The 26,746-nt window shown below is 36.3% G+C and overlaps 1 protein-coding gene across 15 annotated transcripts in view; it reads right to left on the bottom strand.

Annotated features, from left to right (window-relative positions):
- RXFP1 (relaxin family peptide receptor 1) overlaps positions 1 to 26,746 on the bottom strand; it is a 100,212-nt gene that overhangs the window by 19,262 nt on the left and 54,204 nt on the right. For 7 of the 15 annotated variants that reach the window (XM_026499554.4, XM_044384395.3, XM_044384393.3 and 4 more), the window contains 9 exons: positions 24,342 to 24,447; positions 19,380 to 19,451; positions 16,410 to 16,481; positions 12,646 to 12,717; positions 12,488 to 12,559; positions 11,835 to 11,909; positions 5,100 to 5,171; positions 2,678 to 2,749; positions 1,325 to 1,396 (listed from right to left, as the gene is read on the bottom strand). In XM_026499554.4, the coding sequence (XP_026355339.2) occupies positions 1,325 to 1,396; positions 2,678 to 2,749; positions 5,100 to 5,171; positions 11,835 to 11,909; positions 12,488 to 12,559; positions 12,646 to 12,717; positions 16,410 to 16,481; positions 19,380 to 19,451; positions 24,342 to 24,447 (685 nt within the window). The remainder of the gene's footprint in view (positions 1 to 1,324; positions 1,397 to 2,677; positions 2,750 to 5,099; positions 5,172 to 11,834; positions 11,910 to 12,487; positions 12,560 to 12,645; positions 12,718 to 16,409; positions 16,482 to 19,379; positions 19,452 to 24,341; positions 24,448 to 26,746) is intronic. The other 8 variants (XM_026499555.4, XM_048212152.2, XM_048212154.2 and 5 more) reach the window with 3 other exon arrangements.

Raw genomic sequence — 26,746 nt, 5'->3', positions numbered from 1 at the left:
CAGTCTTTTCAACAAATAGAGCTGGTAAAACCAGATTGCTATCCACATACAAAAGAAAGAACTTAGAAGTTACCTTACATCATGTATAAAATTAACTCAAAATGGATCAAAGACCTAAATAGAAAAGCTAGAACTATAAAACTCTTAAGAAAAAAACAGGGGAAAATCTTCAGGGCCCTGTGTATACAAAACCAAAAGCATAGGCAATGACAACAACAAAATAGAAAAATCTGACTACATGTAAATTAAAATTTTTTGTATGTCTAAGGAGACTATCAACAGAGTGTAAGGGTGATTTATAGAATAGAAGAAAATATTGCAAATCATATATCTGAAAAGGATTTAATATCTAAAATATATAAAGAATTCCTACAATTCAACAACAAAAACCAACCCAGCTAAGAAGATGGGCAAAAGACTTGAATAGACACTTCTCCAAAGAAGATATATAGCCAATAAGCCCACGAAAAGATGTTCAACATCATTAACCATTAGGGAAATGCAAATCAAAACCACAATGACATTTCATACCCATTAAGATGAATATTGCCCCCAAAATAGAAAAGAAAAGTGTTGCTGAAGACGTAGGGAAATTGGAACACTTGTGCACTGCTAGTGGGAATGTAAAATGGTGTAGCTGCTTGGAAATCAGTGTGCTGTTTCCTCAAAAAGTTAAAATGGAATTACTGTATGATCCAACAATTTTACTTCTGGGGCTCTATACTGAAAGGATTGAAAGAAAGTTCTCAAATAGATACTTGTACACCCATGTTCATAGCAGCATTACTCACAATAGCTAAAAGGTGGAAGGGACCCAAGTGTCCGTTAATGGATGACTGGATAAACACAATGTGACATATATTTAGACACAATGAATTACTATTTAGAATAATATCATTACTAATTAATGCTATTATTCAGAATAATATCCAGAAATTCTGATATATGTTACAAAACGTATGAACCTTGAAGACATTATGCTTAGTGAAATAAGCCAATCACAAAAGGTCAACTACTGAATGATTCCATCTACAAAGGGTACCTAGAACACTCAAATTAATGAAAACAGAACAGAGATGCCAGTCAGGGGATGTGATGGGGAGATACTGTTTAGTAGATATGGAGTTTCAGTTTGGGAGGATGAAAAAGTTCTGGAGCTGGATGGTGGTGATGGTTGTACAACATGAAGGTACTTAATGCCACTGAACTGTACATTTAAAAATGGTTAAAATGCTAAATTTTGTGTTATATATATTATTTCAATTTAAAAGATAAAAGAAATTAAAACAAAGAAGTGAAAAGATAAAATTAGTATTAGTCTTACAATTGTGAGAGCTCCTTCAGATCCTTAAATACTTGCGGTGGAAGATTTTCAATCTTATTACTTCCTAAATCCCTAGAGAAATAATTGCAACCATGTCATATTAGTTTCTTAAGACTTTATTCATTGTTCTGTAATTTGTTAGGAAATGATTATACAACTTTTCAACAGTGCTGTTAGTGAGTTATCTTAATTACCAGAAGTCTAAAAATTTTAAAAAAGGGACAGTAATGGGAAAATATAAAAATAATTTATCCCATTTCTTCAGAGACAAATGCTTGATGGTATTTGATCTTGTTTCAATTTTCTAATTTAATTAATGTATGTGTTGTGCCTCTTTTCCCCCTCCCTTCATTCCCTTCTTCCTTTCTTTCTTTCTTTCTTTTTTTTTTTTTTAAAGATTATTTATTTATTTATTTGACAGAGAGACAGTCAGTGAGAGAGGGAACACAGCAGGGGGAGTGGGAGAGGAAGCAGCAGGCTCCTAGCAGAGGAGCCTGATGTGGGGCTCGATCCCATAACGCCGGGATCACGCCCTGAGCTGAAGGCAGATGCTTAACCGCTATGCCACCCAGGCGCCCCCCCTTCTTCCTTTCGTATTAGAGTAGGAATATGATTTGGAGCCTTAATTTTTGCACAGTTCAAACCCAAGTTGTTCAAGAGTCAATTGTAGTTGCTAGCCCAAACTTCAGCAAAATCAAATTGAGAAAATTAATAGTAAAACATAAAAAAATTGTCTGAAGGACATGTACTTCATCCATTGCTCAACATATATTTTATTCTGACAATCAGCTACTATGTGCTTGGGCCACAAAGCTTTGGTTTATCAGAGAGTTGTTTTAATGCCTTTTGGAACTGGGTCATTGGTCTTAAAAAAAGGGACAGTATAAACAGTTGATTTAACTTATGTCTCTCTTCCATTATTATAGGTTGGGATGTTATCCAAGGATGTCTAATTTCTTTGTGGATCCAAGATTATCTTTTATTTCTGATATTAGCTAAGTATGTCTTTTTATCTTATGGTCTCCAAATCCTAACTTTCTAAGAAACTTAAAAACAAATGTGCTGCTCCTCTCTAGCAGTGGGACAGAGTGATATAGGATGTATTTTACTTGTTAATTTTACCCTAATTTTATTATTTCTTTGTTGCTATGTTTCCTTTATCTCATTTTCCTCAAATAGTTATTATATGTATATTTTTTAATGTATATTTTTGTAAGCTATCTGAGTTCATTTATGGCTCAAAGTGTATACAAATAACACTAGAAAAAGAGAAATATTTCTCAAATGTATAAAAGCATATATGTCTAACAAGTATGAACTAAAATAGTAGAAAGAAAAGTCTATCAAACTTACAATTCATCTAGCTTCTGGAGAGGTGCAAAAGTATTTTCATTTAGGTGATTAATTTTGTTTTTCCTCATTACCCTGAAAGTAAAAAGAAAAATACGTTGTGGCTCCTTGAGGTAAGTGATAAATGAGTGTTTGGAAAGAAGATTAACAGCCTGAAAAGAAAAAAAAAAAAGATAATTATATATAGTGCATTTTCACATCAAGTATTTTGTAGTATGGTAATTTACCCAGTCTAATTTTGGTTTTAAATTTCTCAAATCTTTTAATGATGATAAAAATAAAATATTATTCAAATTTTTAAGTGAGGTAGGGAAGAACTCTGCAAGGGAAATAGTGAAAACGTGAACTCTTGAGAATGCAGACTGAAATTCACGGACCGGAGAGCACAAGGAGTTGTATTCGAGGGGCCTCTTCTTCAGTCTGCCTAGCTTGTCTCTCTAACAGAATACCCCGCCCCCTCCCCTGCGCACACGCACAGTACCACTCATGCGCATCTGGTAGTTGATGCGACTTGGGGTGGAGTTGCCTAAGAAGTCTAATCTAAGCTGGACCAAATTCAGAAGATCTCTAGTTTGCAATGTTGAACCAGACTATATGTAATTCTTTTTTTTTTAAGATTCATTTATTTATTTGATATGTATATATAGAGAGAACAAGCAGGGGGAATAGGAGAGGGAGAAGCAGGCTCCCAGCAGAGCAGGGAGCCCCAGGCGAGGCTCAATTCCAGGATCCTGACCTGAGCCAAAGGCAGATGCTTAACCAACTGAGCCACTCAGGCGCACCACAGACTATATAATTCTTGACCACTTCATTTCTGCACTGATTTCATGTATTAAGAGCCAGCATAAAGGACTAACTCATGGAAAGTTTTAAAATCCCGTCACCTGGGTCACTCAGTTGGTTAAGTGTCTGCCTTTGGCTCAGGCCATGATCCTAGGGTCCTGGGATGGAGTCCTATATGGAGCTCTTTGCCCAGCGGGGAGCCTGCTTCTCCCTCTGCCTGCTGCTCCCCCCTGCTTATGCTCTCTCTCTCTGACAAATAAATAAAATAAATCTTAAAAAAAAAAGTTTTAAAATGTTTCCGGTTCTTTAAATGTGTGGCATGCTCAGAGGTTGGCCTTGTCTCATCCTGAAGTATTTATTTCCTCTCAAGCTCTCCAAACCATTACCATCTCCTGCCAGTATCCCTAGACCAGAAAAGCACAAGCACATGCCAAGAGAAAACTCACAAATGATTTCTTCACACAGAGGCTTCTTAAAAACAAAATAGAACAGCAAAGAAGTTGCAAGTTTTGGCCCATGTCCTTCAGGTGCAATTTGGTTACCTTTGGGCGGTTAGTAGGAACTGCTTTGCATGACTGATATAAAGCCTTCTGCACCTGAAGACTGCTGAGCTCACTGCACAAGAGTTCAAACATCTCAGTGGCTTGAACCCATTGGAATGGGGGAGGCATTTGGAGGAAAATTATTGTATCAGTGATAGCTATTGCATTGCCCATACACAGAGGTCCTAGTATTATGGTTTCTAGTATGGATTTCGAGATGGATTCTAGGATGGTTTCTAGATGGATTCTAGTATAGTGGTTTTCAAACTTTTTCCATGGTACTGCGCTTAAAAATATTGGGACATAACATATACCCATACAACCCAAGATTCAAGGAACAGTACATTTAATTATGTGAATCACACTTTGATATTTTTATTCAATTCAATTCGACTTTGTTTCTTTAAAAAAGCTAGTCAGGAGATACCATATTGCATTCATCACCCACTTGTGAGATTCAACCCACAGTTTGAAAAGCACTGATCTGAAAAAAATAACCTGTAAGTGAGGCAGTTGTGTTTTTATACTGAAAGAAACTTTGTCATCCTTCACTTTCATGGAAAAAAGCAGTGTGATTTTAAAATTGGCCAGAAAGACATAAGGAGAAATTATACTCAGTAACATTCTAAAGTTTATCCTGGTGTCCACAATTATGTCTTCAGGGGTGTAGACATTCCGCAGTATTAAAAGAAAAATTTGGTTGTGATTAAATTTTTTCTACAATCTTTGCAGTAATGTTTGCAAAGGGCGAACATTCTTACAGATTAAGACTAATTTAGTGTTTCTCAAACTGAGATCCAAGGAGAGATTTTAGGTGGTCAGTGAAAATTGCTTTCCATTAAAATGGATATTACTTAAGTTTGAGAAAGACAGGTCTCACGGTACTGTTGTGACGATCCATGCATGTCGTGAATCTCGATGAAGCTTGGTGTGAACTTCACTGATTTTATTAATGCGTTTCAGTTTCAGAAAACTTCAAGTCGTAAGTGAACATTTGCTGTAGTTACTGTGCATGCTATGCTAACTTATGTTCACATAAATGACTAACTTTGTTTGTAAAGAGATATAACAGCACTTCAAAAGGATAAAACACTACTTACAAAACAGTTAAATTACTGCAGGAAATAAAAGTGAAATTTCTTAAATTATGGATATGGTTGCCTTCAAAGTCCCTGAAACATAAAAACAAAAATGGTAAAGCTAAATTTTAATCATAGAAATAAATTGGTCAAGAATTATTTGCTTTCTAATAAAATATCTTTTTTTCACATACTGTTTATTTCATAGAGATTCCCACATGTAGCCACTTACATAAGAGCTGAAATAATATATGTATGTAATGCTTCTTTTTCTGTGTTCATAGTAAAAATGTTTTGAGTCACATCTGTATCATATGTTCATATGGGTACATATATTATCCTGAGAAATGTGAAGAGAATGAGAAGTCAAATTAAAAAAACTTTGTTATGATAAATATCCACTTTCCTTCCCGATATTTATTAGCGATATGTATTAAACATCTGTCTACACCGCTCCCTTGTGGTATATTCAATAAACTGCTATCTCCTTAAAAATGACATCACCAACAAAAAATCTGTCTAGAGTTACCCATGGCATTTCTCTGAGTGGTGTGACCCTATTTGCTGCAGTCTGAAGATTCTGTCACTGCCGCAGAAGCTCCTGCTGCCAAAACAGTATTTCACGTCTACCCCCCTAGCCTAAACACACCCTGAGAAAATTCTCAAGAACCTTTTACCACCGAGAACACCACTGTTTGCTTTATTATATTGCCACACAGGCCTTGGCTTTCCAACTCCCAGTTCAGGGCGATGCATATAGACCCTACTGACGCTCCCTTGCTGTGTGATGCTGTGTCAACAGCAGGAATCCGGTCTGAGAAGTAAAACTTGTCCAAAAACGTATGTTTTAGTGTCTCTTCTTCATGGTAATCATGAAAGCATTCTTTTATTGTCCGTCTTTTGTCTTATCGTTAGGTTTATGGTAGAAGTTTGTAGAACAGAGAGTTAGCCAAGCTTAGGGATATACTTTCAGGAGTAGATGTTGGTCTTTAAATGTGCTCAGTCTACCCCAATTCTTAGCTTACTGGTCGCCATATAATATGGAGCTATTGCAGAACAATTGTGACTAAAGTATATGAGCTGAAGTGTGACACAGGTATTAAAATCTGCCAGGGAAACATGGGTAACTTTAAAAAGGCACCTATATTCCTCTGGCTAGGCTACATCTGGGATAGTTCTGTTTGGGCATTGCAATAAAAATAGACTTTGACAAATCAAGGCATATCTGAACAATCTGGAAGACCAGGATGTAAGGGGTTTGGAAATTAAGTCAACTGAGGAAAAGGGTATAGTTGTAATGTAAAGGAGCAAAATAAGAGAGCTATATTTGAAGTCAGGCTGTGGAAGGTATCATGGGGTTTTTCTATGTTGCATCAGGTTGCAAAATTAGATTTACTGGATGAAGGAAGAAAAATATTTTAAATTTCGGCTCACAATCTGTAGTGTCCAGAGAATAAGCTTACTGCTACAGATATTTAGTAAAGGCAATATACCATAACTCAAGAATTTTATAGACAGGATTTCTGTATTATATGGAATATTGTATTAAGTCTTAAACTTGATTCTAGATCATCCTTCTAAAGAAAAAATTCTACTATTCTTTTCAATCGGAAACTAAGTACTTATAGTACTACTTTTTTGGTCATTAGCTTTGGTCAAAGCTTTTGGTCTCTCACAATATATATTGTCAGTGACAGAGACCTTCCATTTCTTTCCTCTTTTATTGCTGTGACCATAAATCTACCACCAGGTGGTGATGCTTTCTTAACTCTCACAAAGCATCCTTAGGTGAGTTGATAAATTTTTCTTGTTAGTTACTATTGTAACATCTTTTTTTCTATTAAGTCAACAAAAATATTCAAGTTAGTATTAATTTACTAATTTGCAAGAATCAGTAAGAGGCACACCTCGAGGCATCAATTAGGGACTTTAAATTAAATTGTCAGTTTAGTTTAATTTTGAGTTCATTTTAACCTTTATTTGGAAATTTGTTTTTTGGCTTTCTTCCTAAAATGAGAGGTCTTAGTCTTTGATACACAGGGATCAGGTTTGAAGCATACAAATCTGCTTTTTGTCCCTAGATCCAAGCTCTAAGGGAGCTGACAAGGGGTGTTTTTTCCTTCCTGTCTAGACCACTTTTCCAACTTAATGAGCCTCTAAACTTAATCTTATAATTTTTCCCTTTATACATGGTTGTTAAGTTTGGCTAATTTGGCCATTAGGTTTCAGAATAGGCTAAAAGTGAAAATTTGGTTCTTCGTTCTGAAAAACAACAAGACCAGGATGTAAGGGGCCTGGAAATCAAGTCAATTGAGGAAAAGGGTATCTTTGTAATAGAAAAGAGCAAAATAGGAGAGCTATATTAGAAGTCAGGCTGTAGAAGATATCTTGCCTGTTTCTTCTCAGCTTCCTCTCTTATCCCCTAGTGGCATTCTAAACATGCAAACCTCCTTAACCTCCATTTCCTTCCCATACCTTTGAAACATTTCTGGCTCCTATTTCAAGAAGAAAATTGAGGTGATGAAGCAGGGAGAAGCCCCTGGCCTTCTACTCAACGTCTAAAAACTTTCCTGTGTATGTACCTGGTCTCCTAGTCTCAAGAGGAAGATCCTTCTCTGCTTTAAGCTAATCCCTCCATCTGTATTCTTAAGTTTGGTTTACGTATGTGTATGTCCTAAAATATATGGTCAATTTTGGTGAATGTTCTTTGGACGTTGTTTGCTTTCAGGTTTGTATCTATTAGAATTAAGTGCAAGTAGGTTTAACAGACACCCAATGATAATAGTATAAATACATAACTATAATTCTGTAGTCCAGGGCTAGTATGGTAGTTTTACAAAGTTGTTCCAATTTCACTTCTTACAGGCCCTTGTCTTCCTGGTCCAGGATGATGCTAAAGCTTGAGCCATCATATCCATGTTTTCTGGGTAAGGAGAGGGAGGAAGAGACTGCCTATTTCTCCTTAGGGAGATTTAGCAGAAGTTTCACACTATACTTCCTCCACCTTATTCATTAAAGCGAGTCATGTGACTATATCAAGATGCAGGGAAGTCTGGGAATGTCTTGTTTTCCCTGGGCACACTGCTGTCCCAAATAGATCAGTTCTGTTATTGAAAAGGGTCATGGCAGTTTGATATACATAAATTAGAGTTAGCTCATTAGTTATGTTATTTAGTACTTCATATCCCTTTTGGTTACTATATGAATCTATTTGGTGCATATATACTTATAATGTAATATTTTTTGTGAGAAATTACACACTGTAGCATTTAAATGTCCTTAGTGTTGTTTAATGCAAATTGGCCGAATTTTACCTACTTAGATAAAAAAACTGACGCTTGATTTTTATTTTTTGCTTTACATCTACATGGAATACTTTAGACCAGTCTTTTATTTCTGATCTTTCTTAATCACTTATAGTTATATCTTTCTTTTTGTAAATAGCACTGAATTAGGTTTTGTTTTGTCAGCCAGTTTGAAGATTTCTTTTCTTTTTAATAAAGTTAAGTTAAGCCCCCTTACATGTACTGATATGACTAATATATCTGACTTTAGTCTGCTATTTAGAAATATTACTATATGGTTTTTTATAGGTTAAAAAAACTCTCAACAAATCAAAAAAACGTTCTTTTAATCTTTAGGAAGGTTTGTATATTCCATTGGTAATCTTTATAACTTTACCCAATACACCTTATCTTCTCTTTCTTAGAGAATAACAATACTTATTAATTTCCTATTATAATTTATATTATAAGAAATGATGAAATGGGTTTATATTGTCTTCCTTTCTGCTCCTCTACTTTTCTCCCACCATATGATTTTGATCAGTGATATGCTTTTTATTAATGTTCACCTTAGGAATATCAAACACCCACATATTGGTGGACTTGTTGGTTTTAAGTGATGTCTTTTGATTCCTAGTTATTTTTCTTTATAGTTCCATGGTTATCACTTTATTCTTTTTGAAACTGTTTACTCATCTAAGATGATTATGTCTTCTTGCTGAATTGACCCCTTTATCATTGTGTGATATCCCTCTTTATCCCTGGTTATAGTCCCTGTTCTAAAGTCTATTTTTTCAATATTACTTTGTAGATGATAAAGTTCCTTCTCATCTGTACCAAGGGAGCAATGTTGTTTTGTGGCTTTCCCTATCCTAAGCATAATCTTGTTGGAATAGAATCGTAATACACGTACTCTTTGGTTTTTTCTTTATAATTCATATTATGTTCTTGAAATTGAGCCACGTTGATTGAAGTAGGGCTAGTTCATTCATTCTAAATGTCGTGTGTGTATCGCATTTTATTTTTCCATCTGGGTCCACGTCTTTAGCACTTTGCTCCATAATGTATCTTCATTGTTTTCTATCATTTCAAATTCTTCATGTTAGCTTCTCCTGCCTATAAATAAACCTACTTGGTCTCCCATCAAAATAAGTTTAATTTACTCTCTTGAACTTTAGTTCACCTTCGGCTGTTGTCCCATCTGTTCATGTGCTTATTTATTACTTATATTTCTGACTTTTTGAATTTACAGACTTCAATTGTGATGTTTACAGTTTTTATTTCTTGCTTTGAAAGAACTATAATAAAGGTTTTAATCTGTTGTCTGTCGTATATCTTGCAAGCATATTTTCCTGGACTGTCCTATGTCTTTTATATTATGTGTATTTTTCCACTAAATCAGTTAAATACCTTTTTTTTTTTACCAACACATCTAACAGATTTTTTAGCTTATACTTTGCTAAATAAAAGTTCATGTGCAAGGTAAAGGTATTGTGGTTAGTTTTAACAGAAATGAATATTTATAAAGCAAAAATTATTATTACTAGCATTAAAATTAGGACAATACTATCAGGAATCCATATGAAATGACTTGTTTGGATAGCTAAAATTTAAAGATAGTAACCTTAGTGATGAAATTGTAAAAAGTCCACCTCTTTAGTAACAAGTCTATTTTTTTTTAGATTTCTTTATTTATTTTATTGAGAGAGAGAGAAAGAGAGGGTGGGCACACATGAGCAGGGGGAGGAGCAGACAGGGAGGGAGAAGGGAAGGACAGAGAATCTCAAGCAGATCCCAGGCTGAGCATGGAGCCCAACCTGCTCTCTCTCTCTCTCTGAATAAATAAATCTTAAAAAAAGACGCTTAATCAACTGAGCCACCCAGGTGCCACTTTAGTAATAAATCATAATCACTTAAAGTTTTATCTGTGGGGATGCCTGGGTGGCTCAGTTAAGCATCTGCCTTGAACTCAGGTCATGATCCCAGAGTTCTGGGATCAAGCCCCATATCTGGCTCCCTGCTCAGTGGGGAGTCTGCTTCTCCTTCTGATCCCCCCACCCAAATCTTTAAAAAAAAATAAAGTTTTATATGAGATGTATATTTGGTTGCCTTTTTAAAAGCACAGGGAATGTTTATGAATGTATTGCATAATATCTCCTACATTTGCTTCTGGTCTCAGTGCATGAATTTTTAATTGTTAATTTACTTATGCAAATATTAATCAATCTTGGTTTATTACTAAGTTTGGATTACTGAGCATATAATAACTGTTTAATGTGTTCATTTGAAATAAAATTTAATTACAAAAAAGGATATTGAACTTAATTTGCCCTCTTCTTGAATACTTTCCCTTATCAACAAGGGGGTTAGTGTGCTGTCATACCAAGATGCCCCCTGGACTTAGTAATGATTCTGGGGATGTTTGTCTTCCTCGAAATGGTTTCAAACTAGTATGTTTTGAATTATTATGTCTGCTTTTTATAGCACTTCCCACTGCTGCTTTATTATCAGGTCAATAGTTGTCACTTTGCACTAATGTTTTGAACTTCATCTTTCCCCTCTATTTTTTTTTTAAAAAGATTTCATTTATTTGTCAGAGAGAGAGAGAGAGAGAGAGAGCACACAAGCAGGGGGAACAGCAGGCAGAAGGAGAAGCAGGCTCCCTGCTGAGCAAGGAGCCAGATGGATGTGGGACTTGATCCCAAGACCCTGGGATCAGGACCTTAGCCAAAGGCAGACACTTAACCCACTGAGACACCCAGGTGTTCTTTTCCCCTCTACTTTTAATCTGGCTCTTCTACTCTGCTGTGAGCTTAGAAATCAAACAACAAACAAAACTTCTGAGAATTGCCTATAAAATGAGAGACAGAGGAAGTTTTCATATGAGGTTTTTTGATTGAACTCCTAAGAGTTATTTTGGTTACTTATTTCTTCATTTTTACCTGCATTTTAAATGAGCAAATTTAAATAGACCAGTATTTGAGCTATGAAAGGTAGAATGATACTTATTACCATAAGCAAAGTTACTTTATAAACATTTCCGTGAAACGTATTCTATTGTGATCAGACTTCAAAAATAAATTCAAAGTATCATATTCTCATTAGGCAGAATTTAGGAATGAGACTAAAGTGACTTAGTCTTCCTGTATCAGATTAATAGGTGAAAATAGATCGACAGAAAGAAGGAAGATATGTTCTATAGCTACTGTGACATCCTGTCTTCTTCCTGTCTCCAAATTTGTGTAGTGTGTGTGTGTGTGTGTGTGTGTGTGTGAGGTGTTTTATCTTGGCGAGAATCTAGAGGAGTTAGTTTAGACAATGGGCATGTTTAATAACAAAATCATGCCAAAGTAATTAGAGGAAATGTGATGTGGCATTAACAACCTGTCATTTTTAAAAACCCATATCCAAAATGAACTAGGCAAAACAAGAAAGTTAGTTGACTTCTTTCAGAAAAGGTTCATCAACTTACAGCCAATGCAGTCTTGGCATGTGCTGGCAAAGAGGCTTATCTGGCAAATGGGTGAGGACGTTATTCATCAGTGCCCTGAAAAAGAAAAGAAAGAAAAGAAGTCACATTTTTCTGGTTCTTTCCTCATCTTTAGTCAAACACGATATTATCGTTATTCTTTGTGAAACCACAAAAATCTATTAAATTAGTTGCCTTCTCTTTTTTTTTTCTGTAAGTCTTGTTATATTTAAGTGCTTGTTAGTAATAAAATTCGACAAATGATAGCTGTCATGTGGAGGAAGCAACAATGTTAGTAACTGAAGGAAAGCCTGTGCCCTTCAAAAGTGGGTAGTAAGAAGGAGGTTTTCAAGGAATGTTATTTTTCTTTACCAAGATTAACACTGGGCAGTAATGGTGTGCTTGAGACTATGTCAGTAAAATATGCTAGTAAGGTTGTATTCGGTTTTGATGGGCTGATGTCCTAGAAGATAGAAGATCTTATAAAATTATTAAAACTACAAAATAGCCTCATAGAATATGATTAAGAGATGGTTTGTAGTTGGAAAGGCCTTTTTGGGGCTTTAACAATTCCATAGTTAATGCTGTTAACGTGGTAATTTTTATTCATGTCTTTTCCTTCAATTGAAATATTTGCTTTAATTTTTAGTACTTACAAGAGAATAAGAGAATTTAGTCCATAAAATGTTAGTGGGGAAATTCGACTGAGGTGATTATCTTCAATTATCCTGCCAGCCAGAAGAAAAAATTGATTCATTTATATATTTAGACTATAAAAACTAATACTATAAAATGCCACGTAAATTAAACATACAGCCATTCTAGTCTGTGGAGATCTTCAAAAACACCCGGCTTCAAGAAAGTTATTCTGTTATGACTGAGATATCTGAAAAAAGAAAAATGATTACAATAAATGTGTTACCTTCTTTTTTCTGTCCTAAGATCTTATTTTTCAGTAATCTCTATACCCAATGTGGGGCTCCAACTCACAATCCTGAGATCAAGAGTCGCGTGCTCTACTGACTGAGCCGACCAGGCGCCCCAAATATGTTACGTTCTTGATATCTTACAATAAAGAAAGGAAAAACAATAATCACCCACCTTAGATTTTCTTATATGCTATTCTCAACACAGCTTTTCCCTTCTTTTGGGTCTCTAAAAGTTCTTTGTCACTTACCTTTTCATGTCTAGGTTTTAGTTCCCCTATAATCAATCGTCAATCAATCAATAAATCACTCTATTCATTCATTCACCTATGCCTTTACTCATCGAATTGCTTTCATGTACCTACTGGGCGGCACTGTGCTAGGTGTATCATCACTTTCTTTGAGGGGCTTTGAGTCTAGAGGGAAGACAGAATATGAACAGGTTATTATAGAAAGGTGGGGAAAAGAGAGAGTGTACAAGGTATGATTGTTCTGACACCACAGCAGAGAAAGCACTTGGCTTTGTTGGGGGTGAGGACTGCAGGGTGTGGGGGAGTCGGGAGACAGAAGCCTTTCCTAAAGGGGCACAACTGGATGAATGGAGATTTGGATGAAGATGGCATTCGCAAAGCAAAGAATGGGTAGGAGTTACTGTAGGCAGAGAGATTGCTTATCCAAAGGCAAGGGGTATGAGAGGGGCAACAAGTGAAGGGATCACCAGGTGTTTCAGGGCAGCCTCACCATTGAGGGGCTGTGAAGAGAGACAGAGGGTGAACCTGGGAGGCAGGCGTGGCCTATTCTGGAAAAAAAAGACATTGCATGCTTTACCAAAGAGTTGACCCCGCCTTACCTACCCCACTTCACTTCTCAGCCTTCCGCAGAGTGAGCCAGCTCCACTTTGACCTTGCCCTCTACCTGTGCTTATTTCTACCTGCCTCTAGTACGGCAGCGCGCTGCTCTGACCCTGCTGTCATTTGAGTCCTGGCTTTGCTACTCTTAATCGTGTGAACTCAAGCAAGCAGTTAACTTCTGAAAGCCTCAGTTTCCCCAACTCTAAAATGGTGGTGATATTAGTACCCGCTTTATTGGGTTGTTGTAATATTTGAGGCAATGCATGTCCTAAGTGCTCAGTACATATTATTTATTACAACATCTCTATTCATGCCTACCATTCTGATTTCTTTCCTTTTCTTTTTCCTCTCAGCCTAGGATTCATATGCAAGTTTTAGCTCAAATTTTACTTCCACTGATACATTCTGACAGTTTTTAGAGTTGACATCTTACAAAATTTCTCCTGCCAGTAGTCTTCCCTGTCCCTACCAGGTCTGACTTTTGCTTAGGGATAGCAAGAGATGACACCCCGTATTAGAGCCACTTCTTCCCCTCCCTGGTAAACCTGGAACCCCATTTAGGCACAGGAAGGATAAAGAATAGCTACAACACTTCCTCAGGACCCGCCTCAGGGCTCTCCTTTATTTTTAAATTTTATTTATCTATTTTTATTTATTCATTATTTATTTGTTTACTTGTTTTTTTCTTTCAAGATTTTATTTAAATTCAAGTTAGTTTCGGGGGTAGAATTTAGTGATTCATCACTTACATATAACATCCAGTGCTCACCCCAACAAGTGCCCTCCTTAATGCCCATCACCCACTTACCCCCTCCTGCCACCCCCACTCCTCCAGCCACCCTCAGTTCCCTATTGCCTCCCTCTCTGGTTTTATCTTATTTTATTTTTCCTTCCCTTCCCCTCCATTCATCTGTTTTGTTTCTTAAGTTCCACATATGAGTGAAATCATATGGTATTTGTCTTTCTTTGACTGACTTATTTCCCTCCGCATAATACCCTCTAGTTCCATCCACATCATTGCAAATGGCAAGATTTCATTCTTCTTAATGGCTGAGTAATAATCCTTTGTATATATATACACATTTTCTTTATCCATTCCTCATTTGATAGACATTTGGGCTCTTTCCATATTTTGACTATTGTGGATAGTGATGCTATAAACATTGGGATGCATGTGCCTCAGGGATCTCCTTTAAAAGCCAATAGCAATTCCTTCAAGGGATTGACAAGGCATCTGACCCACTCCCACATCGTATACCCATCTGTTTAGTCCAGTCCTGTTTATTTTCCTGAGTGCAGGAAAAGGATACTTCACTGCTCCAGACCCCAAAGGGTCACTCATTTCAGTGAATCTTTTTTTTTAAGATTTATTTTATTTATTTATTTTAGAGAGAAAGAGAGAGAGAGAGAGAGCACATGCATGCTCAAGCAGGGGGAGGGGCATTGGGAGATGGAGAGAATCTCAAGCAGACTCCTCCCTGAGTACAGAGCCTGAATATGCCAGGCTCAATCCCACGACCCCAAGATCATGACCTGAGCCAAAATCAAGAGTCGGACGCTTAACTGACTGAGCTGCCCAGGTACCCCTTTCAGTGAATCTTAATAGCAGTTTTGGTCTGAACAACACAGGGTTAGGATTTCATTAAGTAACCTCTTTGATCAATCTCTAATTGTTGTGTGTATACTGGTATTGTTTCCCCACCCTAGATCATAAGCTTCTGGAGTGCAAGAGGCACACCTCTCTCTAGTGGTAGCATAGCCTTTTACCTGAAACATCAAGGTGTAAGCTGCTGGAAGGTAGCCAGTCTCACTCATCTTCCTAGGCCACTTCCCCATGGTGTCTAGCTGAACAATTTATACACTATAAGGACTAATGAATATTTATGGATGAAGGAAAAGCAGGAATCTAATGATTTTCTATGATAACCTAGAAGTATGTGACATCCTTAATATCCAGACAATATTCCAGTGCTATGAATAGCCATGGAAAGAGATGGAGGATACTTTAAAATTTGTGGTACTATTCTTCACATCCGTTGAACACTAAGCCAAGTCTGGACTATCTTTCACATCCATTGAACATTAAACCAAGCAGATGTGGTTTAGTAAGTTTTGAACAGATTCATGGGGATTAGAGAGAAAGATAGTCAGGAGTCTAATGGGAGCAAATCCAATACTGACTTTGGGTGATTTGCCAAGAAAGAGCAGGGATGGGATAGAAAGGAAGAGGACTTGGCAGAAGTGGTTACTCTTAAGACTTGGAGTCTCCAAGGCCCTCCTTCCATTTTGCTAGTAAAATGATTAGACAGCCTTTCCTCAACCCCAAACTCTCATACCACAAACTAGGAATCTGCCTGGAATGAGTTTCTTGGATTAGGATTTTTTAAAAAGTGGTGTAAAATAGAAAGCAAGGGGCAGAGACAGAAATATAGGGAGTTGTTGATTTATGCGATTGTTGGTTATATCTCCATGCCCTTACTTCTTACAGGTTAGGTTCAGCTGCTCAGTAAAACTCAATACAATGGAGCTTTGAGAAAACCGACGTTAAGCTTTGCTTTTTAAACTACAATGAAATACCACTTCATACCCATTAGGTTGCTGGTTTAAAAAAAACAAATCCCAAAACAACAAACCCCCAGAAAATAAGATGTATTAATGAAGATGTGAAGAAATAAGTCAGGACTCAAGCAGAAGCCTGTCTGAGTGGGAATCCCAAGGGCACAGGGCTGCGCTGACCCTTCCGCGGCTGGGGGCAGGAGCACTGCTCTGCAATGGGCAGACTAATTGGCACGGGTACTTACAGTTTAGTAAGACTGTGCAGTCCTCTGAACGCATAGATGGGTATGGATCTAATCCTATTGTTTTGCAGGCACCTGTGAAGAGAATTATAAAAACAAATAATGAAACCAGAGTTTCAGTTTTGCAAGATGTAAAGAGCTCTTTGGATGGGTGGTGGTGCTTGTAGCACAGTAGGAATTTAATGGTTCTGAAGGTAGCCTTGTAATTGGTTAAGATGGTACATTTTACATTCTTCGTATTTTATCACAATAAACATTTTTTTAAATTAAAAAAAGGTAAACATAACACAATAATTTAGTAAAACTAGGTATCAAGTCATTTAGTTTTGCTATTAAGTTCATGTATGATTAGGCAAGTTTTATGTGGAAATTCTAGTTATAAAGATGAACATGTAATAGTTAAAATTTAATATTCGAATTTTCTATAAGTAAACCTTTAATGCACAGTAAGGCACTCAGTAATCAAACAGGCCCAGAAGTCAGACTTTTTAACATTTCCTGCTATAATAGAAAGATTGGCGTTTAGCACAGAGCTGGCAAAAGTTCAAGTATGTGATATCTTTAAGGCCCTGGATCATATTCCATGTTAATCACAAATTTGCCCAACAAGTCAGCTTTAATTATATTAATTTGACACCCCAAGCCTTGCTCCAAAAAGTGTTTGAGGAAGCTTATAAGGAGTATATATGGCAAAGGAAAGTATAGAAGTGAAAGGACTCAGGATTAGAAGAATATAAATTAGACTGGCAGGTCGAGACAAGAAGGCATCTCAAATAGTTAACTAAGTCATCCAGGATGACTGGCTTCGGGTTATCCAGAGGTCAAAGGAAATAGGTACCAGAGCACAAGCCATTGCATCAAATGCGCCCTTGCAAAGCTTTGTACCTCTGTGTGTGCTGGCCCCAGGCTGTAGGATATGACAAAGAAAGGGCTTCGAGCCTCACTTCTTGTTCTGAATACAGGTCATCATTGTCCCTTAGGGTGTTCTGAAGTTTACATACATACTTTTATAAACACTGGGAGCAATAAGGAAGAAACCAATATGAACACATCTTTTTAAAAAGATTTCTTTATTTATTTTAGAGAGAAAGAGAGCGAGAGAAAGAGAGAAAGAGCAGGATGGCGAGGGGTGCAGAGGGAGAGGGAGAGAGAATCTCCAGCAGACTCCTTGCTGAGCGCAGAGCACAACTCGGGCTCAAGGTCACAACCCTGAGATCAAGACTTGAGCCAAAATCAAGAGTCAGACATGGGGCAACTGAGTGGCTCAGTAGGTTAAGGGTCTGCCTTCAGCTCAGGTCAGGATCCTGGAGTCCCAGAATCGAGTCCCAGAATCAAGCCCCGCATCAGACTCCCTGCTCAGCGGGGAACCCGCTTCTCCCCTGACTCCCCTGACTCTCAAATAAATAAATAAAATCTTAAAAAAAAAAAAGAGTTGGACATGTAACCAACTGAGCCACCCAGGCACCCTCAGTATGAACAGATTTTTAGTTAATTAGAAATTTTGACTCAAAGGGATTCCTTATTTCTCCAACATGCAAGAAAACCTAACTTTGATTGTAAAAATGTTATTATTAAATGTATTATGCATTTAACAATTTCACGGAACATGCTGTGGGAATGCGTCTTTCTCATTAATACACAGAGAAGCTTTAGTATGTGTTTATTTGTTTCTAAGTATTTTAATGATTAAAGATTAATAGGCTGTACTGCATGGAGGTTGAACAAAGCTCTATCTCTAATAATCAGGCAGAATTTTTTTGTAATTAGGCTATTTTGATCTATGAGTTAAAACAAATTGGCTGTTCAAGAAGTAATTTGGGGCGCCTGGCTGGCTCAGTCAGGAGAGCACATGACTCTTGATCTCAGGGTTGTGGGTGTGAGCTCCACGTTGGGTGTAGAGACGACTTAAAAATAAAATCTTAAAAAAAATTAGTTCGATGTTTGTTATGCAAAAATGCCAAACTACTGTGTTACATAAACCTTAATTTTGAGATTTAAATTTGGAGTCCTAACTCCTTTTAAACATGTGGACATAAGGTGGTGCTACAGATCAGAAAAAGTCTTCAGCTTCTAAAAATCAGAAAATAGAAGGCGGGAGCATCCTCTTGAAGTTTTTACATAAGGCCTGATTTTGAAAAGTTCTTCTCTGCTGATTGGTAAACATCCAGAATAAAGTTTTGAAAGTCATTTTTATTGACACTTTTATTTTTAAATATGAAACATACTTTTTTGCAGATTATCTGGGTTTTGAGGGCATTTCATTGAAGGAAGTAGATTAATTTTTCTTCCAATTTTGCTCTATTTCTATTTGTTATCTTAAAGAAGAATGTACAGATAGATATACATCTATGAGCGAGGTTTCTTCAGTGTAAAACCAGAACTAAAACCGACATAGGTATGCAAATGAAACTAGGAATTCTGGGATGTTGTCTAGATAACATGATTCAGGCACAGGATATTTAAACCCAACAGTTTAAGTATGATATGACTTAGTCACAGAGCTGGACTGAATCGCAGGTAAACATATGGATTTTTGGAGTATACACGAAAATGCTGAACTAATGGGAATCTAGCATGTCAGATACTACTTGAGGCGAAAATAAAACTCGACCTGCATGGCAGATATGAAAATGGAATTAAGTCCCCCACCATGACTTGCTCTCTTAGGTGGAGATTGAATTTGCAAACATATGGAAGAGAATTCTTCACAAGCTAGTGTATGGCAGGAGAACTCATAGCTCACGTGCTCCAGTTTCCTTGGGAATAAGTATCTGTGATTTTTCTAGAATGGCTTCTAGAACTGCTCAAAAAAAAAAAAAAGTTACCTGGTAGTCTCTAGCTAACAGGTAAAGAATTTGCCAAGGAGGGATTCGACTTAAGCAGTGGTATAGTATTGGTCTGTGCAGAAGTGGGAAGAGCCAGGCCAAAACAATGTGAGTTAATTTTCCCACGGGGAATTAAATTTTTTCTTACAGCTTTTGAAGATTATGGTACTTCTTGAAGCCATCAGGAGGAAGCTTTCTTATTAAGTTCCACTGAAGTGACCTGAAATAAATATAAGTTGTGGTTCTTAAAGTGTTTCTTTCTTTACTTTTAAACTATATAAATAATTATAAGCTTTATATGGTTTAGCACCAACTTTCAGGAAATGTTTTATTTTATGATGTTAACTCTCATTTCCATAGTACCATTTGAACTAGGTCTAACTGTTAGTTTTGTATTATAAAAGATATTTATCTTTTCTTAAATTTAGGTTACAACATTGTAATTCTAACAAAATACAAAAATAAGGAAACTGGGAAAATAGCTGTCAGTTATATTTTCCTTTTCTCTTTTTACTTAAAAGACACTAGAAAGCATCTCAGTTTTGAAGTGACAATAAAAATAGTGTTTTCTGTTTAAAGCGCATTCCAGAACTTAGGTAATTGTATATTCTTCAATATTTCATTGTTCACATCCCACTACCTTTACTTCCTTTTAAAATTAGTTATGAAGGCAACTGTCAATTGGTAAGTACAATTGAACCATTTTTATTCCATAAGCGATTTCATTTCAGTTTCTAGTTAATTGTATAGAAAAGATTTTCCCTTGAATCACAATTTGGTATGCAGCTTGACACAAACCAGGTCCACATAATTGTGGTTGTACTGGAAAGGACCTAAACCTTTAATGTTTTAAAGAAAAGCAATGTAAGGTAGTAGGAATAAAGTTAAAGAAGCAAAAAACCAAACCAAACAGAACACCCAAGCCATTGCAGGTGGAGTCCCTTGCATGAACCATATATAATCTTTCCTTTGTCTCTTTAACTGGGAAAGCATCAGTTTGTACTAGATGACCTGTACTAATATGGTGCAATTGTTACTGTCTTCATATAATTCGATAGAGCGGATGCTCCTTGTTAAGTGAGCAATAGACTGCATTGTGTGGAGGTTGTCCTCTGTAGGATAAACGCTTGGAGATGCTTGATGGGCAAAAAGGACTCGGGTTACGGTAGCGTCATAGCATCATGCAGCAGGCACTACCAATGTTAGTTGTTAAGATGGTTTGGACCAGGGTTGCCTAAACTTGATAATGAAGACTTCTTAAAAGCAAAATAGTTTCTCAGACTCCCCAGGACACATTTTTGGAATCTAATTTGAGAAATGCTATTCTAGAGTCTGGGAGACCATGTATTCTCTACGGGGATGTTATTGCTTCAAGGTATGAAAACCGGGTCTTAAGGAAGGAAAAAATATTATCTTACCTTTTTAAATGGATGAAGAACAAGTATACATAAACAGATATACACTGTATGTGTAATATTAACATTTCACAGGAGGGGACAAATAGAAAAAAAATCTCTAAAAGGGTTTGGGGGGCAGAAATGAAAAGAAAAAAAATTAAACACTGTTCTGGACTATACGTACCAGTGACTTCGTGGTTTTTTAATGAGTGAATGCCAAAGGCTGATTAACTGCAAACTCTCTCTTGAAATCCTGCTTAGCTGCTGGGCTATCACTAAACGTTCTTTCATTCCTTATGTCAGCTAATGAATTCCTGTTCTACTATCATTCTCACTTCGTTTGGATCTTCAGATCTGCTTTACAACCTGTTCTACATGTTTGTGCTGCATAAAAATAAACAGCTGAGTAGTTGATTAAAAATACTGATGAAAAGCTTAATGTGTTTTAAAAAATATGTTCATTCATTCATGCATTCATTCATTTTCTCAACATATGTTGAATGTCTTCCATTTGCACTTTGGAAAAAAAGGATAACGTCACTGCTTCTAAGAAGCTTATACTCTACTTGGGTGACAAAGAACATATTTTGTCTATAAATAGAGAGTTTTCTTTGAACGATAACTTCAGTTTTATAGCCCAGGGCTAAAAAGGCCATCATCTTGTTTAATTTTTATTGTATTTATTTTCTTGTGACTTCAATTAAAAAACAAACAAACAGTGTTTAGAGCTTATTATACTCTGTTAGGAACTTTGGAGGATATAGAAAAGCCAAGCTGTAGGTCCCCACTGAGCTTATGGCACTTCCCTTTTTCTGGTAGAGAAGATTAGAACCCCAGTCTAGCTCTATTAGAACCCCAACCCGCAAGGGAGAATGTTTGATGTATTTCAAAGAAACACAAGTGAGGTTCTCTGAGAGAACCCAAGAGGAAGAGGCTAATTGCACCTGAGTGGGAAGGTTACTCTGGAGGGAAGGAAAGCTCGTTTAAGGGTTCCTAAATAATGTTTCTTAGAAAGTTGATTTTATTAATAGTGCCTGGGATTTATAGGCTACTTCTTTCTAAATGATGTCAAATATTTCAACAAGTAGCATTCTCCATACTTTCATAATACCCTGTTGAAATGGAAAAAGGTAGGTGGTGTTATTCTTACTGAATAGGACAAGCCAAAAAACTTTTAATATGATAAATTCTTGTGTTTTAAAATATAATATTCCAAGTCTGACTCTTTACAAAGTGGTGTGTGTGTGCGAGAGTGAGAAACTACCTAGTTTAATTATTATGTCAAAGCTAGCTGTAGTTTTGATAAAGAAAGTTCTTACAGTTAGATTATATAGTTTAGTGATTAAATTCTAGGATCTTATAGTCAGCCCTCACACAGTCAAAACTAATGTTTAGGAAGCCAGAACAATGCGTATAATCATATTTATCTGTCTGTCTCTTTTGTTCAATTGCATTTATGTGAAATGTCTTAAAAATCCCAACTTCAATAAATATTACTTGGATTATTGGTTTCTTTGATACTTATATATGATTTAGTCCATTTCTGACATTTCCCTATGAGAGTTCCAATTCAAAATATGGAATGAGCTCAGTAATAAAATGTGATATTTACTCTTTTAATGTATTTGCTGTAAAGCCTACAGTTCCTTTTCTTTATGGAATTTAATGAAGACTGGGGCAAGGTGTGATGTGGAGCTGGAGTTCTGCAGAGCAAAGTGGAAATGGACAGCCTGAATCAAGCTGCTCAACCCAAAGGACAAGAAATCGCTATTTTTTAACAAAAAATAAAGTATTACAGACTCAAACTCCTGAGCTTTATTTCTACATCTCCAAATGCCTGTTGAGAATTTCTACTGACTGACCTGGTAACCTCAAGTTGAAAAAGGCATCTAAAATTGGAGTCCTAATCTTTCCCACTTACTGTCACCAAGCCTCCCCATTCTCCCACCACTCTATTACTCAGGATGGAAACCCTGAAGTCATCTTGGATCTTTCCTTCTTCCTCGCTTTCCTGTAGCCCGTCTTCACGAGGAGCTGTCCCATCCCAGTTTTTCCTCTCTACCAAGGATTGAAACCTGGTGGCCCACAGGACTGCACACACCTCTTTATGAATGTATATACGAACAGTTGTACAAATGGCTGTAAGAACGTATGTATGAATGTACTGAGCCAGAACGTTTTTTTATTTTTATTTGAATCCGAATGCCTTTGGGTATTCTTTAGGGGCAAATGACTGGTTAGTCATTTCCTATCTTCTTCCTTTCCTCCAGTTCCCTCCCTCTCTTCCTTTCTTATGCAAAGGTTAGTTAATTTGTAGAAGAATGGATTCAATTCTTACTTGTAAGAAAGTGAAAAATGAGACTGGCAGCCTCAGGCTATTCTTTGACTGATTTTTCTGGTAATTTGATACAAGCAGTGGGAGTGATAAATGTTTCTCTTTGAAAATAGAATGAAATCATCTCAATTTTTATACTGAGCAGGTCCAGTCATGATTTAAATTATGGAAACTCCACAGAACCTCAGATTATTATTTTATTCTAGTAAAATATTATTATTGTTTTCTAGTAAGACTAATTACTATGAAAAAGAGCTGTGGTGACTTGAGGATAGGATAGAATGCTAGCCTTAGTTCGGGTGGGATTGTCGCCTCCTTTGGAAAACAAGTCTTTGTGGTTTAACCTGCATGATGTAAGATTCCTAGCTCGTTACCAATTTGGATAAATTCTTCAGGTCACCATCAATTGAGTAAACCCTCCCAGGCTTTGTTAATTTAATGGCACCACTGTCTACAGGAACTCTGAGCTCTAGCTCTCTGCGCCTCTTACATTTCAAGCCTATGAGTTGCTGTGTTATGTGGTTTGGGCTGGCAAAGGCAGGACTTGCCCATATTTGTAAACTTAAGAATTACTCCTATTTTGTCTTCATATACTCAAAAGTCAGAGCCATACGGCACGAAACCATCTGGCTGAAACAAAAAACTCAGCAAAAACATTGGATTAAAATATCTACCCTCCACTGATTTCTTTTGAAAAGTTTCAGCCAAATGTGTGTGACTGTGTAGATAAAGTTTGCTGAATTCAGATTAGTACTGGATCAACAAGCCACTTATTATGAGGATGATTTTCTTTTACATACATAAGTTTGAGTTACTTAGGAAAAAAACAACATCAACATCTCTGAGTCAAATGTGATTTAGAAGAGTTAGATTTTAAATGTGAAGTTCTGGGAATATTTTATCCAACTTATTTCACTTGTATTCTTTTTTTTAATTTATAGATAAGAGTGTTTCCAACAAAGTCTAAAAGAGCTTTTTCAATAAATGTCAGTTCTTGGAATAAGAAAACTCTATATAATAGTTTAACTGGCAGCCTTTTTTCTTTAGTAGCCCATAAATGATGACATCTTTTGTTTAGATAAAATGTGATGATACTAAGTACCAAATAGGACTATTATGAGGGTCTAAATAAGTTAATATATCTAAATACTCCATGGGATTATTATGAGAGACTAAATAAATGAATATATAGAATAATTTAGAGTGGGGCCTAGCATTTAATAAATGTAAGATAAATAGCAGCAATCATTATAATTGACCGAAAACAATGACATCATCTTTGAATAAAAATGCATTAATAATGACAAGGCCTTAATTATGATACAATTTTACAGGTGCTATTCTGGCTGTCAGGATGAAGCCATTCTTTTCTACTTACATTATAGTCACATTTGAAGAAACTGATGGAACAGCTCGTAAATTGGTCTCATCACAGTCAACCTCTAAACCTCGGCAAAGACATTGCATGGGCACAGAACCGACCACTGAATAAGGAGGAAGTTGTAAGGAATGGGGATAGTGAGGGATCGGGAGGAGGAGGGTAATGAAAAGAAAGAAATGAGAAGCTATGAGAAAATTATTTAGTACAAAAGTATGTTTCACCTAAGCAATATGGGCAATGCTTTAAATTAAGGTTACAAAGTTTGCTTTTAATTTAATGTTAAAATGATGCTACCACATTAAGATAAGAAAACAGACATATTGACCAGCCCATGCATTTCTGTAAATTGCAGACTGCTCTTCTCCATTTGTTGCAAATTGAATGAAGTCGTCTGCTTTCAGTCACCCAAGGAGAGTGGTTATGTCCAGGGGTGACATGATAGTATGTGATGGGCTTTAATGTCCATATTAAAGCTGCTATTTAAGAATCAAGTATTTATTAATAGCATAATCAAACCCTTAATGGAAGACTAAGTCATTTTTAATTAGCGAGAAAGAGAACTAAACACTAACTATAGTGTTGGTGGAATTCTTTTTTTTTTTTCCAGAAAATTCAGGAGTTCTTTAAAGGATTTTTTAAAAATGATTTTCTTTGGCTTATGTAGGGATGTAAGGATGTCTAAAACATCATTTATGGGAGTGAACTTTTTAATGCATAGCCAGGCATTCTATTCTCACTGCTAGTGTCGGAAGGAGGGAGAATTGGATATAGGCCTTTGGCCGTCTTGCAGGGTTGTAGTCATAGTTTTAAAGATGTGACCCTATAGTTCTAAAGTCTACTAGAGACTTGTCGTGATGTGTTCATGTAGCTCAATAGTAGAATAGGATTGTTATTCATATAATAGAGTCTGATTCCTGCCTTCGTGGGGAATGGTTGATTAACGAGAGCCACCAAGAGTGCTTCCCCTGTACCTTTACTTTGAAACCCTAACCAGTATAGCAGCGGTCACAGACTCATGTCCACGGGGGACTGGCAAAATAGGTGTAGGCCTTGTCCAGATGTCCCAGGGGAACAGCTTCTCCTGTTGCCGTATTAGGATAGGAGCATGTGGAGCCAGGTCAACCAACTTCCGCAAAGAAGCCAGAAATACAATGTTGTATCTATAATTACCTGTTTAAAAAATGATAGTAGCCAACTCAAAACATTTTACAAACATCACAGAACAAACAAAACTTTCTGTGAGAATTTTTTGTTTGCAGGCTTCCGGTTTTTGATCTTTACAGTAAAGCTTCCTGAGAGCCCAGAAGTATCTTAATGGCAAAGCAGAGCTTTCCAAGACAAAGCTGGTGGATGACTGTTAACGAGCACAGTTGGCTAGTAAATAGGAGACTTTGACCTAGTAAATATCCCTTTGCTCAGCTATGGGGTGACAGGTGTTCTTCCTCTCCTCCCAAATAACTCTACCAACTATTTTTCAGGGTTACAAGGGATCAAAATCATAACTTAGGTTTTGTGTTTTTTGTAAACAGAGTCTCTGCCAAGAACTTTTAAACAGTTTTATGGTTGTAAGTAACCATTTTGGCTATGGATCTCTGCTGAAAACTGATTCTGTCTCCAAGTTATAAGCCACGTCTAACATGAGTGTTGTAGGAAAGGAAGGGTATGGGTTGGGAAAGAGGATGAAGGTTTTGAGAGTGAGACTAGGAAGGGTAAAAATGGAGGGAGTGGAATTAGCATTATTTCCAGCATGTTTTTTCTGTTTATATTGACGGAGTTAAGATAATTCATATATGTTGATTACAGAGTTACCTGTAATAGGGAAAAATGAAAAAATAACACCTAAATATCCAACATCAAAAGAATGATTAAGCACATTATGACACTTAAAAATATATTATATAGTATATTCAAAAAGAGCTTATGAAAGCGGATACCTGATTATGCTAAAATGCTAAGTGAAAATATAAAATATAAATATATAAAATATAAAATAAAAATATATTATATAGTATATTCAAAAAGAGCTTATGAAAGCGGATACCTGATTATGCTAAAATGCTAAGTGAAAATATGATAAAAATGGTTTGTACAAGAAATTTCAACAATGTTAAAATAAAAAAGATGAATAATGTGCCAGCAAGTTAATGCTGGTGGCCTCTGAGAGGTGAAATTATGGTTGAGTAAACAGACAATTCTTTCTAAGTCTTTGTACTTTCCATATTCCTCAAATTTAAACTTTAATAATACATTGGTTGAGGATAGATATATTTTCCATGATATTGTTCTTAAGAGATGACTTTATAAATGTGAATTCTTCACATTCTTTCACCCAGCCAAAAATTATTATAAGCCATTCTCAGTTTAATTTCCAACAAATCCTTATAATAATCTGATTTAAATAA

This window comes from Ursus arctos, unplaced genomic scaffold (assembly GCF_023065955.2).
Source record: "Ursus arctos isolate Adak ecotype North America unplaced genomic scaffold, UrsArc2.0 scaffold_11, whole genome shotgun sequence".
Lineage (NCBI taxonomy): Eukaryota > Metazoa > Chordata > Mammalia > Carnivora > Ursidae > Ursus > Ursus arctos.
Note: the sequence above shows the minus strand (reverse complement) of the source record. Positions and strands in the feature narration are given on the sequence as shown.